At 42.5% G+C, this 17,765-nt stretch overlaps 1 protein-coding gene across 7 annotated transcripts in view; it reads left to right on the top strand.

Annotated features, from left to right (window-relative positions):
* SLC45A4 (solute carrier family 45 member 4) overlaps nucleotides 1-15,598 on the top strand; it is an 89,724-nt gene extending 74,126 nt beyond the window's left edge. For 6 of the 7 annotated variants that reach the window (XM_040585601.1, XM_040585597.1, XM_040585598.1 and 3 more), the window contains 6 exons: nucleotides 2,088-2,276; nucleotides 5,267-5,446; nucleotides 5,556-6,631; nucleotides 6,730-6,829; nucleotides 7,838-8,049; nucleotides 8,894-15,598. In XM_040585601.1, the coding sequence (XP_040441535.1) occupies nucleotides 2,088-2,276; nucleotides 5,267-5,446; nucleotides 5,556-6,631; nucleotides 6,730-6,829; nucleotides 7,838-8,049; nucleotides 8,894-9,256 (2,120 nt within the window). In that variant the 3' untranslated portion in view covers nucleotides 9,257-15,598. The remainder of the gene's footprint in view (nucleotides 1-2,087; nucleotides 2,277-5,266; nucleotides 5,447-5,555; nucleotides 6,632-6,729; nucleotides 6,830-7,837; nucleotides 8,050-8,893) is intronic. The other variant, XM_040585604.1, reaches the window with a different exon arrangement.
* Nucleotides 15,599-17,765: the final 2,167 nt, after the last annotated feature.

Raw genomic sequence — 17,765 nt, 5'->3', positions numbered from 1 at the left:
CTGCACTTTTATTTGGTTTACTGGCTTGCTGACTTGCACCTGTGATTAGGATAGCACTCATTAAGAGAAGCTGGGTGGTGCAAGTAAGTGTGGGGCTGGCAGCAATGTTGCTAACAGCTATGGCTTCTTGAACAACAGCTTTAAACCTAATATGCCCCTTTACAAAGTATGTCTCAGCTAAAACTTCCGTGTCAGCCAAGACGTCAGTGAACAGTTGGAAAGACTGAGCAAGAGGTAGCAGTTTGAACCGTGATGTGAACAAGGTGCCATCTGTACGAACACAGCCCTTTCCTAGAGATCTAAAACCTGCCACTGAAGGAGGCAGTAGTTGAAAAGGAGTGAACAGGTACATGGTAAGGGCTGGTACAAAGTATTGGCCTCTGGTAGAGGCCTTCAGCTGCCTGTAACAAGGAATGATGGCTAAACCATGATGCCATGCCCATTCCCCTGTAGGCAGGGTCTTCATGGACATATTTGGTCCAAAACCGCAGGTTGGATGGGTTCAGAAGAGGCAAGTCTCTTCCAATAACACTTCATTCATCCAGGCGGCTGTTGCCGTTAGCTTGTTTGTTAGCCAAAGTTGAGTGAAATCACAAAGACCTTGGCCTCAGACCTGGATTTTGAATCCTGATGATGAAATTTATTATTTACGGTAAAAAAATACCTTATTTTCCTATAACATAATCTCTGCATTGCTGTGGAGTGCACAACAGTCTCAGGAAAATCTGATTTATCTGGTGGAAGAAGTCAGCAGTGTTAGTTAAGATTTGATGGTACTTTAAACAGCAGGAGATTAGACTTCCAGATTTGCAGCGTAGGCTATTTTGGGCAGGGATTGGTATAATCCTGCTCGGTAATGGATGCCTCAGTGTGCTGAACGGGGAGCACAAGGTACAGGTTGATCTCACCAGCAAAGGTCAAATCCTCCTTGCACTCACGATTCATGGTTTTGAATAATAAATGGTTTTCCCTCCTGGGGTAGAGACACTGAGTTTTTCAGGCATGGCAGGAGTTGGACTGCAAGAAATTGTTTTGTTTTCAATGCTTTGCTAAGAAACGTGGTTAGCTGAGCTGTGCTGATAAACCGAGCGGGAGGCAGGTCTCACAGAAGCGGAGTGGATGCGCTCCTCTGGGCCAGCCTGCCATCTGCAGGCCATTGCTCTCCGTTGGGAGAGAGGTAACGCAGGGGCTTGGGGGTTTCTTTCCTTCTCCAGAAATTATTTGTAACAAGTTTGTTTGTTTTCCCTAGGTAAATGTTATTTATTTAAATTTAACTTGTTTCCATCTGATCCTATGACTAGTCACCTCGGTCACAGGGGAAAAAAAAACCAACCAAAAAACCCAAGGATAGCAGAGATAAGCTCCTTAGATTTCTCTAGAAGTTAATGAATAATTGCTTTTTCTTTTATTGTTCGTTGTTCAATTTTATAAGTAAACATTCTTGTGCTTAGAAATGGGGCATTTCATATGACAGTCAAATTCTGCCCATCATTCTCAATCCATTAAATCTTTAATAACTCTTGGTGGTGGTGGTCTTAGCTGAACAGTACCACTATAAACTTCAACTCCTGTTGAACATTGAAACTTTTGTTGAGATGTGGGTATGTGTATATGAAAACCAGGTAGCTTTCCAAGCATCCCAAAGCTTTTTTCATAGTCCACAAATGGAGAGAGAGGATGCAACAAAGCCATTTGGCTTCTACACAGCAGACCTTGGCTGCTACTTCAGCAAAAATGTGGTTTTTTGGGCAGTAGTAACAAATCTAGACTGGTGAGTCCACTGTGAAGTATTTCTGGGTTTTGGGTTGCTTTTTAACTCTTTTTTTTTTTTCCCCAGTAGCTTAGATATACCTATTGTTACCTTCTTATTGCCCAGGTCTTTGAAAGATAAATGATCTGTGTTTTCCTTAGCTGTTTTTATAAACCATTGATAAGAAATCTTAACGGAGTTGTTCATCTGAGAGAGAATTTACTGTAAGTAAATTACTGATCAATTTACAGTTCCAAAGGTATGAAAGTTTAATGTATAAAGTTAGTTGTTCAATGTGTAGTGCATAACCTTTACATCATTTTTGTCTTTGTTTTAGGTCTTCCTGAACAATACTACAGCCTCACTTGGTTCCTTAGCCCTATCCTGGGCTTGATCTTCACTCCGCTTATAGGTTCGGCTAGTGACCGCTGCACACTGAGCTGGGGCCGCCGGCGGCCTTTTATTCTTGCTCTCTGCATTGGTGTCCTCTTTGGAGTTGCACTTTTCCTTAATGGTTCTGTTATAGGTAAATAATGAGGAAATCACCTGCGTATATCTCCTGCTAACACACATACCTGCTTTAAGATGTTTATGTAGGAAGTAAAGATAATGATATGCAGTTAATTTAACATATGTTTAATGTTAAAGTTGTTAGAAATCTCTGCAACGCTGCATTTGAGCTATCCATCTTGCATGTTTTTATTCTCACTCAAAGGTTACAGTGCTGTGCTAAGTATTGTGCAATCATAGCTGTAACTGGTAATACAGCGTTATTAATACAATGGTTGCCAGCACGTTTGTAGTTGCTGAGATGAATTTGGTCAATCCTTGACATGGGAAAATTGTAGCAACCTGTTCACAGGGAAATGTTTCCTGTTGTGATCCATTTTCCCTTTAATGCATATCTGGCAACACATCCTGTTTCCAGCATTATTTCAGAAATTATCTTTTCACTTTTTCTTGTGCTTTTCTTAGACCTGGTATTGAAAAAGTCCAGAACACAGTTAATATTTGTTTATCAAAAACTTTGTGGGAAAATAATTTTTCCTCAGCCCCCATCAAAGCTGGTAAAAATAGTTTCCCTTGAACATAGTTTACTACAGAACTTAATCTACAATCTACAATCTCTTTGTAAATTTAGTGTAGGAGAGGTGACAGCAAGTACATTTGGGGAAATGTTTACATCATGGTTGGACTGATGCAAATGAAAGGAACTTAGCACCTAATAACATCCTCTTGGCTCTCATTTTTGTCTTGGGTTAGATGAAGTTCTATTGTGAAAAAGTTTTACTAATTGAGGGAAATGAGTGGAACGTTACCTTGGCTCAGCATGTTAGGTTTTTAAAGCCACATTGGGATGCCATATGATCGTTTCCAATTTGCTGCAAACTGCAGTGGACAAGTTGTTCAGGTGAATGACATTTAGCTTATCCTTTTTTAATTTACCCAGGCAATAAATATTATTTGAATTGCTGTCATATGGTATCAATTGTACTTTGTTGTTGTGTCTCCAAGACTTATTCCTCCTCCTCCAGATGTATGCAAGATGTTAGACTGCAGCCTTCTTACAAGATTTTAATTGATAGGAAACTCTTACTTCCACACAGGTAGCCATTGGTACTGGCAAGCAAACCTCATATGCAGGTTATAGGCTTAAAGTGTCTCGGCTTCTAATAAATCAGCACAAAATACTGTCTTTAATTTTTCTTTAATTCTTTGTTGCACAGTAATACAGTCTCTGTTGCATAGCTTTCTGGAAAACTTGTGCTTTCCAGATACTCCAGTGGTACTTCGGTGCAATGACATTTCTTTAAAACACAGAGGTTATGCATCTGTTCCTGGGACATGGTTATGATACATCTCGAACAAAAACCCTCTTCTGAAAGGCACTTTAAACACCACTGTGCCTCTCAAGGGAACCTGGAGTGAATTGAAGTAAGAGAGCTGTTCCATGGTCTTCTAGAGACCTGTTCCATACTAGAAGATAGAAATTTGCTGCCAATGTTCAGTTTACATCGACATAAGATAGCACTTGACATCAGCGTAAGACAGAACTTGAACTACTAGTTAGAACAGATGCACAATATGATAAAGTTATATTAGTCTCTCTTTAATTAAAGTTTTTGAAATTGTGATTTGTCCCACTTTTCAGAGAGAAAAGGCATTGCTTCCCAGTCTCTTGCAAAAGGGGGTGTCAAGCTCTTTGCAGGAAGAGGCCTCATTTGTAACCACATTTTCTTCTAAATGGACCCTGTATGCTCTTATTGTCTGACTTTTTCCCATTTTAGGTTCACGCTTTCCTGTCCTTAGTCTCCAGTTACTGGCAATCACAATTTCAATTTAGGGCTACAGGAGGTGCTGCAAAAACTGACGTGGTCATTGTTTTGTACCATTTTCCATACCCTGGCCTCTGGCAATAGGAGTCATAGTGAGGAGAACAGGGAACACAAGAGCATGCTGAAGAAGAGGTTCACTAATCCTAATAGTAATAGAACCATGTCCCAGGAGAACAGCTATGTGTAGATCTTATTCAGCTCTTGTTCTCTCCACTATATGCACTGTTCAAGTTTCCAACAAATCTAAAGCATGGACACTGGTGGTGTTTTCTGCTGTGAGATTCAGCTTAGCATGGGACACATATAAACTTCATTAGCATTCAGAGGACTTGGTATAAATGAGGATTGAATATGCACTTGAGATTTAGATGATTTTTGGCGGCTTAGCCAGTTCATCTCTTTCCGCAGTCATTTTCATGAGTTATGCTAACGGTTTTATCAGTCTTGCATGTGTGACTTCTAAATCTCTCTGATTCAAGTAATTCATGCTTTTGTCAATGGTTTGTTTCATGAAACATTTTCCAGCTGTATACTAATGCTGCCTTTCTACTTTGTAGAAAAAAAGCATTTCATCCCGTGCTATCAACAGAAGCTGACTGATGCTTTTTGCAATGCAAAATACCTTCATGTTGCTTCATTCTTAAAAGTTTTGCTTGTAAAAATGATCTAGAAAAATGAATGTTTAAGAAAAGCAAAGAGAGAGGTGAAGGGGTTAAATTTCACTTGATTGTGATTTACTGTGACCCTTGCATGTCAGGTACCATGTCAGTAATGCTGTCAACAGTGCAGTTACCTGTGTTTGTAACTGACAGATGAAATATGTCATTTTGCTTTTGGATGCTCTCCTCACCGTGGCTGTCTTACAAAAACAGCCTTCAGCATTTAAAGGAAAATACATCTGAGAATCAGGAAATAATATCCAATGCTCTCAGAGGTTTAAGACATACTTTGAAAATAACATTTTGAGAAAGAAATGTCAGTCTTAAAAATGTAAAAACAAAATCTTTGTCCCAGACCTTCCATGAAGCTGTGCCAAAGAGTTGAAATTGCTTTTTTACTCCTGTAAAGGAACATTTCCAGTGGGTGTGTTGGCCACCTTTCTCTTAAGGAGTTAAGCTTGCGCTTAGTAGTTTTCCCTTTTTGAATAACATGCTCAGATTCCTGTTCTGTTTTTCCCCAGGTCTGGCTATTGGCGATGTCCCAGACAAGCAACCCATTGGTATAGTTCTCACAGTGCTTGGTGTTGTGGTGTTGGACTTTTGCGCTGATGCAACAGAAGGGCCAATTCGGGCCTACTTGTTGGATGTCGTGGACAGTGAAGAACAAGACATGGCCCTTAACATCCATGCGTTTTCAGCTGGTATGGAGTTAGCTGATATGTTTTTGGCAGCTGTCAAGTCTTCCTGATGAATGAGTTGTGGCCGAATGATTTTTTTCCTGAACTCACTTCTCATTTTTTCTTTCCACAGGTCTTGGAGGAGCAATTGGTTATATGTTAGGAGGGCTGGACTGGACACAGACCTTCTTAGGTGGTATTTTTAAATCTCAAGAGCAAGTCCTTTTCTTCTTTGCAGCCATTATTTTCTCTGTCTCAGTTGCTCTCCACCTTTTTAGCATTGAAGAAGAGCAATATAACCCTCAGCAGGACAGGATTGATGATGAAGGAGACACACTTTCCAGTGTCAAATTCAGTGGTAGTCTCCCCCCTCTAAATCGACTGAATGTAATCAGTGAGGAAGACCCATATGGAGCCTCTATGTTCCATGATGAGGTTCAATCAGAGCATGATCTCAATATGGAGTTCCTTGAGGTGAACATTGTAAGAAGCAAGAGCGACTCAGTTCTACACATGCCTGATGCTACACTGGAAATTGAATCGGAGCTGCTTTTTCTGCATGACATCGAACCCTCCATTTTTCAGGATGCTTCGTATCCCAACACTCCCCACAACACAAGCCAAGAGATCATGAAGTCCAAACTCAACCACCTGTCTGCTTTCCTCAGGGACAATGAGAAAGAGGAGGAAATGTTGCTTGATAATCGCTTAAATGAAGATAAAGTCCCAAATGTCAACGGCTCCCTACCAAAAGAGTTCCTCAACGGACACGCTAGAATAGGCATGAAGCAATCTAGTACTTCAAATTCCATGCGAAGGCGGAGGCACATGTTTTACCGTCAGCCATCTTACACCTTCTCATACTATGGCAAAATAGGTTCCCACCGCTATCGCTTTCGTCGGGCCAATGCCATTGTCTTGATAAAGTCCTCACGCAGCATGAATGATATCTATGACATGCAGAAGCGGCAGCGACAGAGGTACAGGCACAGGAATCAGAGTGGCACAACAAATTCAAGTGGAGACACAGAGAGCGAAGAGGGGGAAACTGAAACCACCGTCAGACTCTTGTGGTTGTCAATGCTAAAGATGCCAAAGGAGCTGCTGAGACTGTGCATCTGTCACCTCTTAACTTGGTTTTCGATCATTGCTGAAGCTGTGTTCTATACAGATTTCATGGGACAAGTCATTTTTCAGGGCGATCCAAAGGTAAGAGGACAGTTACCTTTGGCAGACCTGCTTGCAGTTACTCGTTTCTGAGATGCGCTCGTTACAAGAAAGTGGCTTTGCATTTGTGTGTGTTGCAGGCCCCTTCTAACTCAACTGAGCTACACGCCTATAACGCTGGAGTTCAGATGGGATGCTGGGGACTGGTAATTTATGCTGCTACTGCTGCTGTTTGTTCAGGTAAGAGACTATGCACAGTCAGACAGTGTAATGCACCTCATAGATGTATTTGCAAGGTAGAAATAGTTTTGCTTCAGTTAGCATCTGCATCCTTATTTGGTGTGAAGGATATTTTGGAAAAGCATTTGATGTGGTCAAAGTGGAAGGGGCTTCTTTAAGAATCAATATTAAAAAATTCCTCCAGATGTAGGGGTGGAAATAAGAACAGATCAGTTAAGTGGCATAAAGGACAAAATTTTATCAAAGAATATTAATGGCATTTGGTTAGTCATCAGGAAACTAAAATTATGCTTGTTAGAAAATTGAAGCATATGTAAGAAGGTTTTGCAAAGACTTTTTAAAATCAAAATTATAAATATGTATTTCTGAAAGTCTTTCATGTTCTCTAATCAACAGATAAAGCAACTACAGACAATTTAAGCTTGGAATACAGACTCTGAAATTGAGAGCTTTTGCCAAATGTAAATTCTGCCAAATTCTGCCTTCTGCAGTACGTGCGCAGGCATGTCTGTACAGATCAGTATCGTGGGGACTGCCTCTTTGTTGAGACATGTCAAGTTGAAGTTCAGGTGGGCAGCTTGTTTCTGAACACAAACTGAAATGGGTCTGTGAACATCAGTTACCTGATCACTTTGTTTAGCGAATGTGCTTGTGTTAGAAACAGAACGGCCTCTGTGCTCGGTGTGTACCTGCATTGACAAAGTTAACGAATAGGTAAAATTACTGAATGGACTGAGTGGACCATGATAGGTTTGAGTCTCAATGCATTTTGTTCTGCCTCAGACTTGTAGCATGGTTTAGGCAAGTCTCTGAGCTCAATTGCTCCCCAGTTTCTGTAGCCGCAACGCGTTTCTTTCCCAACGACAGCTGAGCTATTCTGCCAAGACAAGCCAAATACGCAGTGAGCATCCAAGCCCTAAACAGCATAGCGAGCCATCACGGCCACATCAATACCATAAAACTTTGTCGAGTAAACTGACATTTATGTTTCATTCTTCGTCTCTGCAGCCTTGTTGCAGAAATATTTGGACAACTATGACCTTAGTATAAAAGTGATCTACATCCTGGGCACGCTGGGTTTTTCTCTTGGCACTGCAGTGATGGCTATGTTCCCCAACGTGTATGTCACTATGATAATGATCAGCACTATGGGAATAGTCTCCATGAGTATCTCCTACTGTCCCTATGCGCTTTTGGGACAATACCACGATATTAAACAGGTACGTAGAATATTTTGGGTATTTTAATCAAAGCAGAGCATTCACATTTCGCTGAAGATCACAGTGGCAAAATGGATTTATTAAACCCCATTATTTGAGGTACATGCTTTGTTGGGATGTGGGCCAAAGCAGAAATTCATCCTTGATAGTAAATAGCAAGAGCTGCTACTTAAACCTGCTGGTAGTACCAAGCTTCAAGTTGGCTCGGTGGGGTCATGATTACTTTACCATGTGCTGAGGTATAAAAGGATTTGGGTGGACGTGGTAGGATGAAAAGAGATGAAATAATTATTGCACTATTTATTATATGCCTAGTTGTTATACTGTTTCAGATGTGTTATGTTAGCATTACTCAGGTTTTTCAGAGTCTTAGATACTGACGTGAGTCAACTATCAGTTTGGGGAGATGTAAGGCAAACTGATTCTGCTGGAAAAAAGGACAGATTTACTTTCCATTTTTCATCACTGTTCCATTTGGATTACAAATTACAGGAGGATTGTAGATTTTAACATGTTTCTGCATTGGGATTGGGATGGGGATTCCTTTTTATAATTTCCACCAACTCTTTCATGTAATTTTTTTCTACAAAACCTGATCTTGGAGCCAGTTGACACTAGGAGTACCCCACTAAATGTCTGTCTCATGGTGCAAGATGAGAATGTGCTTGATAAGTAGGTGAGAAGGCTCTTTGGGCTTCGTGATAGCCCATCACGTATAGCCTGTGTGATGCACAAGGATGGCATGAAGTCCACCACATCGCTGAGAAATTTGAGGAAGTTGCTAATGTTTAACTATTTGATTTAATCCATTGTTTTGCCTCCTAACATGTTTGTCTTTTTCCAGTACATTCACCATAGCCCTGGGAACTCAAAGCGAGGATTTGGCATAGACTGCGCTATTCTGTCATGCCAGGTTTACATCTCTCAGATCCTCGTGGCCTCTGCTCTTGGTGGTGTGGTAGATGCGGTTGGCACAGTCACAGTCATTCCCATGGTGGCTTCAGTGGGATCCTTCCTGGGGTTTTTGACAGCTACCTTCTTGGTGATATACCCCGAAGTCAATGAAGAGCCAAAGGAAGAACAGAAAGGATTAGGTCCTCCGGAGACAGCCGAGGGCAACGGCATGAGTGCAGAGAAGCCAACTGTGCTGAAGCTCACACGCAAAGGAGCTGCCACATCGGAGCTGGAGAGTGAATCAGCTGTGTGAGACCATCGCTTATTGTTCACTCACATTCCAGGGAATGCAGGTGCAGGATCAAGAACTTTTTTTTTTTCCCCAGGAAAAAAAAATTAGGGTCTTCACTACTTGTAGCTGAAATTGCAGAAGAAAAGGCAGTTTCATGCAAAAATGTAAATGAAATCCTGTAGTCCTTAATATAGATTTGAACAGGTAGCTATGATGCTAATTGCTTTCTCTACAACTTAGAAACGTCATTTCTGAACACTTTTTTTATTAAGAATACATTTAGATTGCAAATAAGTTTTATTAATCTGCATGAGACTCACAGTGTATTCAATTAGCAGTTAGAAAAATTAAGTTTTCGGCTGGTTTTAAACTGAAAATGGAAGCTATCTTGACTTACAGTCTCTTGCTGTTTTTTTGTCTGAACATTTCAGATTTCACTAGTGTAATAGCCGAATCAAACGCTTAGACATCTTGATCAATTTTTTCTTAAGCATGATATTATTGGTCTGACAGCTACAGTTTTTTAGCATTAATTTTAGACTTCATGTTTTTGTTAGTGCAATTACTACAGAATAGTTTTATTTACAATTATTTTCAAGAAAAACAAAAGCAATTAGTGCGGTTTCTAAGAAACTGCCGTGAATCCTTTCAGTCACACTGTTCAACAGCTACTCCCAAGTCTGCTGCTTGTCAAGAGAGGGTGACATAGGTGATGTGGACTGTAGAGGGAAGGAGCAGCAGCTGGGAGAGGTGACCAGCACTCACAGGTTTTTATCACAAGTGCTGCATTTCAAGAATGTCGTTGGAATACGCTGTGACAGTTTTTAGCCTGGTGTTTTTTGTGCTGGTGAACTTGAGGGTTTTCTTGGCATTTTAAACCTGTCATCTCTGCATGAAGCTGCCATAGAGAAAGGGTGTCTCTGGGGTCAGCTTCATGGGAAGGGGGCGTGCAGATTCTCTTTTGTAGGGAAAGTAATTGATTAATTGCACTTTTTATGATCCTTTAACCTCCTGGCTGAGAACACAGCAGCCAAGGTAAAGACACAGTGTCAGTACAACAAGGTGAACCAAAGGCCTACCTCCGTCACTTTATGGCATAGTCTGGGTGTATGAAAATCTGTGTCAGAAACAGTATTTAGGCCTTAAAATTCAATCCACTAGCATGTGTTGCTGTTCCAGTCCCCGTGTTGGAGGAATTGCAGGCTGGAGCTCTTCTGAGCTGCTGTACTGATGTCGTCAGCGCAACCTCCATGCCCCCTTCCTTGATTCAGGATATAGCTGCAGTGTAAAGACATTTTTCTATGAAGAGCTTGAAAGAGTTGTGCTAACCTGATTTAAAACAGCATTTGGATCGCTAGCAATGCGCCCCAGTCCACGGGCAGCCAAAGCTCAGAGATCCAGCAGTCATTTAAAGCAACTTTAGAAACTGAACTTCTGTTTGTTGTCTTATAAGAAGTGTTTGTGATGCTATTTACTCATTTTCGCATGGGCCTCCGGGCTGCAGTCAGTCCGTCTGCTGAACAGACAAATCACAGCTCGTTGTAAGATTTCTGCTGCCTCAGACTTCTCATACTACAGTACTTTAAAATGCATGTGTAAATCATGCTGCAATATAGTCATTCAAAAGAAGAATATATATTTCAAAATGAAAAGCAGTTTTTAATAAATTACTTGAATTGTCAATGTATTTAAGAAATGTATGTTTTGGTATATTTGAAGTTAATGCGCAGTCTTGGCCAGCATCGTTGACAAATTTTGGTGGCATACGTGGGTTTCTTAGCTGAAGGCTTTCAGTCAGTGCCGATGCCCTGTGCTATCGAGGGTGACAATGTTGTTTTTAGGCTGGTGAAATCACCGAGCACTAAAGTACACATAATCGCACAGGACTTAGGGGTTTTAGTTTCATGTGTCTTGACAAAGTCTTTTTTTCTTTGAGGTGAATATTTTTTATTTAGAACACATACTGTGAACTGTGTTCAGACAGGGGAATAATACTACTGAAGAATATGAGACGTTACTGAAGAAATCAGTTGTAGGAAACTTTAACTGAACTTCTGCCGTGAATTTTATCATCTCAGTTACATTTAATATATTCTAGTGATGTTCATGTACAACAGAGATGAGTGTTGTATTTCACCCTATAACTGGCATTCATGTAAAATGCACACTGAGTTAGACATTTTAAAGTGGCTTTAATATTTTATTTTTGAAGCTCCTTGAAGATTCTTCTTTTGGTTAAATGAACGCTGTCAAGTATTCCTTATTTTAATCTGTTCCTGGAAAGGTTCTTCTACAGTTTAAAAAATCTGCATCTTCTGACTGGTGCCAGCTTTAGCCTTTTCCCCACGAGTTTCATGGATCGGTGTGGTTTCAAAGCACCACTACTCCATACTGCACCTTTGTAAGCCAAGATTTCTTTCACAGCACCATCGAGCTGACCAAGATCTAGCTCAGGGGTCCTTAAACTATGGCCTGCGGGCTGGATACGGCCCCCCAGGGTCCTCAATCCGGCCCCTGGTATTTACAGAACCCCCCACCCCCCCTGCCGGGGTTGGGGGGGGAAACCAAGCAGCCGCAGATGGCTGCCTGCCACTGCATCCGCGCGGCCGCCCCCTGCTTAAAAAGTTTGAGGACCCCTGATTCTAGCTGCAGGGAGGAGTTGAAGCTCCTTCTCCTTTCACACCCAGAAGAGGGAATGTGAAACTGTTTGGGGTATGAGCTCACACACATTGAGCTTTTTCAGTCAGGGGAAGGGTGAGGAGGGAGGAAGGACACTTTGAACCCAGAGGTTTTCAAAGGCAAGGCAGGCCCAATTCTGTCCCAGCCAGCATTTGGCATAGCCTCGTTTCTAAGAATGGGACGTTCAGAGATGTATTTGGAGTTGTTTATGGGGCTGTTTAATTACTGTGTGTAACACATGAATGTGCACACTGCCTTGCAGCAGGAAGCTCTATTTCACTCCCCTGTAAAAGCTGAAGGAAATAATTCTTCATTGTAAACACACTGAAGTATTTGTAGTATTGCCAGAAGATTTAACTTGGGGGAGCACCAGCCAAAGTATCTCCTCCGGTACCTTGGCTGGCCTGTGAAACCACCACACTGGCTTCACTGTGCTTGCTGGTGAGGGCTCCCGAGGTCTTTCGTAGTAACGCTTTTCCTTGAATTAGAGAGTTTTCTTCCTAGTCCTGGCACTTCTCAGGGTAGAGCAGGCAATGATTTATTTTTTGTGTGTTCCTTACCTTTTGCTACAGAAATGATGATTTTTTTTTTTTTTTTATGGTCACAATTAAAAGGTGAAGTAGTATGATTTTATGTGTTTATTGCAGAAGTTGTGGGAAGAGAGATTTGAAGGAGGGTGGGGTTTTTTTTTACTCCTTATGACAGTAAGTATCATTTTTTGTTTGTCGGTATTACTGTATAGTCCAATTCATCCTGCATGCTCTGTCTTTTTGGACCTTTCCTACAGTAGGCTTAAGGTTTAGTGGTTTCATTCTGTGTTGCTCTATACTGTAAGTAATATTACCATATTCTGCTGCAGTCCTTCTGGTGACGTGTAACACCTCGGACATGAGACACTGTTAGTGCTCAGATTCTTGAGTGCTGTAGTCAGTAAGCTGCACATCTAGAAATATTTCGCGTGAGAGCAGAGAAGCTCTCTTTAACCACTCAGAAAGGTGTAGCATGGATTTTTGCACCCTTGGGTTATTGCAAGAGTCTGATCAGATCTGCACTGTTTGTGGATGGCAGTTTCAGACTCCAGAAGCAATAATTTCTTAGGAATGTTTCTCTTCCTGCTGGTTAGATGACTTTCATAGAGATTTATTACCTAAATAGCCTTTTAATAGCATGAATCTGGTTGTTTGCTAGCACTGGCAGTAAGCAGTTATGGAAAGATGTGGATTGTTCATCATCAGAAGGGAGGAAGCCAGTAAATCCAACGGAGGTTAGTGCTCCTTGAAACACACAATGTCCTTTTCCCTTTTCACTTGGAGCCTTGTTCTAGACTATGAAATATTCCCGGCACGGCAGGCTGAAAAGGAGGCAGCTGCACATTTAGCGTCCCAGTTTTCCTGCCAGTGCCGATGCTGGCATGCAGGCCCCGTGATGAAACAGGCTTGCGTGAAGTTTTCCACAGAGGCATGAAGCAAGGGCTGAGCCCTTCTCATTCCTCCCCCATCTGATCTGAATCCCCCCCTCAGCACTTGGAATGACAGTGGCAACAACAGTGATTATTGCCAGGTACCTCATTAAAACCTCACCTCTATCATTAGAAACACATTCACCCGCCCTCGGTTTGTGGCAAGCTTGGTCTTCCTCCAGCATTCACCTTTAAAGGCAGGATTTGCATGGCTGCTAGTAGGGTCTTGCAGCCACGCAGGTTGAGGTGACATTTACAAATAAAGGTGGAGAAATTCTCAGTTTGTTCCTGCGAGAGCTCCTTCCATGTCTGGGCAGGAGGGGAGCTGAGGGGCACTGCCTTCCCGGAGGCATGTCACAGGGGTCAGCGTTCGTTTTCAGTGCTCGCTCATGGTTTTGGTAACTCTGCATATACACGTAGCCGGGTTGCACAACACTCTGTTGTTCAGTCCCTGCGACAAATTGTAGTTCAGTCACTGAGAGCTGGGTTTTTTTAGGTGCGTGTGCGTGTGTCTATGTATCTGTGTGTGTATACATTTATATACACACTGCTCGGGCCAAAATCTCTTTTGGTGGTTGTGTGCTTGTCATCACTGTACTCAACATTTTCAACTGAGTTCTTCCAGATTTCCTTCATCCTTGTCTGATGCGAGACGAGCTCAGCTATAAATATGTATCCTATTTTAAATAATAAGTAAACTCCTGCATGATATTCCAAGCACATGTAGCAGCTTCGGCATCTGAAGTATCTATTGTGAAAGAGAAGTTGGTTTTTATTTGCAGCTGTTTTGTCCTTCTTTCCTTTTAATAGGCCAAATAAATGTAACAAACACCAAATGTTGCACAGAGATGTTATTAATGACTGTGTAGAAGAAATACCAAATTTTATTTTTCTTTGCAGAAACTTTATGGTTACAGAGAGTTCTCTAGCTGTTATTCTTCCTTAAATGACAAAGCTGAACGTTTGTAAAGTGCATCAAAAATGGTCATTTTTAAAACGTGGAGCTACCCAAAGTTTTCTCTTTCTCATGTTGCATCCAGAACAAGCCATTGGCAGAGGTGAGCTGCAGAAGCTCAGATGTCAACTGGCTTTTTGATTTTGAGTTTCAAGACTCAGCAACCCAGTGAGTTAGGAAATAGTCTTAATAACAAAAAGGCTCAACTGCCTTTTCTTACTGTGGCACTAATATCTGCAAAGGTCTGCCCATTAAGATGTTCCAGTTTTTCCTGTAATTTAAATTAAGTTCACCTCCCCAAACACTGTTTTTATTTGGTTCCTCAACCCAAGCAGCCCTGCAGCTCACCTGTCTTTCAATCTCGCCTTCCCTCGCCTGGGAAGCACAGCGGACCATGACGGGCGCCCAGGAGGGACAAATACCTTCCACCCCTAGAAGAGAGCATCAGCTAAAATTAAAAGGCTTTTGATGCCCTTGTGACCTGCTGAAACTTTAGCAAACATGGTTTGATTTGAATACATTTTTTCTTAAATTTTGAAGTTGAGGGTGAAGCTTTAGGAACATTTAGCCGAACTAGGCATCCCCTTATTTAGTCTGCACCTATTGAATCCTTAATGATAGCTAAATTGTAGTAAATAGCCCCAAAAACCAGAAAGACTTTTCTCTCAACAAATCGGCAGTTCCCAACATTAATTTTTATTTTTCTGATGTAACATGAACACTAAGCCCTTTTGGTAGCCAAATGACCAGCTTATTTTAAATGCCTCATATTAATAGAAAGCTGCATATATAGGCATCTCATAGCAGAAAAGAAAAAAGAAAAAAAAAGAATATTTAGTTCCTTTGTGAACTGGCCATATGACAACTACTTTTTTATCAACTTATTAAGTTGGGGCACTATAATAGCTCTTGCTGAGTTTAGCAATGTTTATAAGCATGTGTTAAACACATAATGTTGTTTTATGAGGAAAAAGGGATAAAGAAAAGTAATGTCACAGATGAATGTTTGAGTGTGTAGATGGCATAATGTATGTATGATTTTTATTTCTACACTGTTGAGCTTATTTTCTGTTTTAAGGTTAAAAGAAGAGGTTTGTTGCATGAGAACTATTTTATTGTGTTCTGCACTTTCTGTTCTTTTTGTATAATCTTGATTTTTTTTCATTTATGTATAGAAAAGAAAAATCAATTTAGAAATATTCTACTCCACAAAACATTGTGTTCCAATCTGTTGTTCAGAAGTTCGATCTTAATAAACATTTCAGTAAGAGTTGGTGGCTGGCGTTCCTGTGTTGTTTGTAGGGAACGTGAGTGTCCTGACTGTGGTTGCACCTGCGGGGCTGGCAGCAATGCTGGCTGCCTGCTACTGGCTGAACGCTGCTGCCGCCTCCCCTCGTCCCTGAGCTGTACAAGACAAATAATGTTCAGTGGCTTCCCAAAGCTTAATTAATATTTCTAAAAACATTACTACAAAAAAAAAAAACACCACCAAACAGTTCACAAATACTTGATAAACTCACCTGACACTTGCAGGGTTCAGGTGCGACAGAGGAGGGAGCGCAGATGGAGAGCAAACAGTGACGCCTGGGAGAGGTGTATGTCCCCAGCTGCAGACTCTGCTCCTGCGATGGTTGCTCTGACCCCTTCCCAGGAGAAGACGAGGGGTAGTGGCTGTCACCTGCTGAGCCAGCAAAATCCATCATCTTCATGCCATCACCAAGAGCACTACTGGGGCCTCAGGGCTGTCAGGCCTTCCCTTCCAGTGGGTGGCGGGGAGGGTCTTGTCCCTTCTTTGCCAGCATATTGGCCTTTTCCCACTCCTCTTCCTTACCATGGTGTGGGATTCCTCTGCGCAGGAGGGCCTGGGAGCATTTCAGGAGGAAATAAGTGTAACTATAAGGAGCTTCCAAAGAAACCAGCTCACACCCAAACTGACTAACCACATGGGCCATTGCTACTGACAAGAAAGGGGAAAGCCAGAGACCAGTGTATCTGATTACAAATGCCAGCTGACAGGGTTAAACTTGCCTTGTGGAGAGCTCAGTTGTCCTGATTTGATTTCTAGCACTTTACTTGACAGATCTGATCTGTGACTTCCCCTGAAGGCACTTCTTCAGAACTGGTATAAGCAGCTCAGAGAATTTGATGCCTGTGCAGCATTTAGTTCATTTTTGACTAAACCCAGCTCATCTGTGCTCTTTTCTCACTGGACCTGATGTTAAGAAAGAAGTGAGAACATAAAATGCAATAAATCTGACTTTCAGCCTGGGCTATGAGCTTGTTTTTTCACCAGCATCAAGGAGAGAGCATGGACACTGCCTCCTTGGGGAAGGAGCTATTCCAAATACCTACAGAAGACCCAGCTGTGCTGGTTTTGGCTGGATAGAGTTAACTTTCTTCATAGCACCTCATATAGAGCTGCTATGAAGCATGGGGGAGTGAGGTTGCTGGCTGGGGTGAAACTACGATAAGCAAGAGCCTCCCTTCCTCACCCCACCTGGCAGAGCAGGGCCCTCACCATGGGGAGCTCACCAGGCAGAGCCCAACCAAAGTAAAGTGGGGATTAAGTGGCAGGGACTGCCCTGCATCCCTGTCTTCTCCCAGCACAATTAAAAGTAAAGAAGCCCAAAGGATGTGAAAGGAGTAAAGAAATAACTCTGAACTTCCCTGGGCTGGGTCTTGCAAGGCGTGACACTGAGCCCCTCTCTCTGTTCATGCATCTCCTCCCCAGTATCTGCTTGTTAGCTCTGTCCCCTGTGCCAAGAGATGGGGAGGACCGGGCAGTCCGCTTCATCCTTTCCAGTGTCACAAGGCAGCCAGGGGAGAGTGACAAGAAACAGAAACCTCTCAGGTGCTGTTGTTCCTGCAGGGTGATGCCCAGAGAGGAGGAAAAGTGCAGAAAGGCATTGCTTGGCTCAGGAGACATGACGTACCCTCTGGCCTAGGAGGGGGAGGCTGCCATCCCCGGTCAGGAGCACCGGGTCCCTCCTCGGGCTGGGAGCAGGGTGCCAAGTCTGGGCTGGCCGAAGCATGCTGAGGAAGGGGTGAGGGAAGAGGAGCTGGTCACCCCTGAGCCATCGTTCAAGTTAAATACAGCCATTAAAAAATAGCTCAGTGGCCTTGGAGTAGCTGGGAACAGCTCGAGAGGGGCCTGCCCCAGTGCTTCCCCCGCTTCCCAGTCTGGACCCAGGATGGAACAACCAGCAAACTAGGATCTTCCTGTCAGCCCCAGTCTGCCCCAGTGGAGTCAGTCCCTGCCCCCTGCAGGCTTCCCAGCAGCTGGAGTAACATCTCTCCCACCCTGGGGCAGGGGTATACTGTGCCCATGTCCACGCCAGCCCTCAGTGCTGGCAGGGAGGTAATGCCACCTACTGCCGAGGGCTACCACTGGGTATTTACAGAGGAACCCAATGGCCACCAGTTACTGCCTCTGTGCG

This window comes from Falco naumanni, chromosome 3, assembly GCF_017639655.2.
Source record: "Falco naumanni isolate bFalNau1 chromosome 3, bFalNau1.pat, whole genome shotgun sequence".
In the NCBI taxonomy this organism is placed as follows: Eukaryota; Metazoa; Chordata; class Aves; order Falconiformes; family Falconidae; genus Falco; species Falco naumanni.
This window is presented reverse-complemented; position numbering and strand designations above follow the sequence as displayed.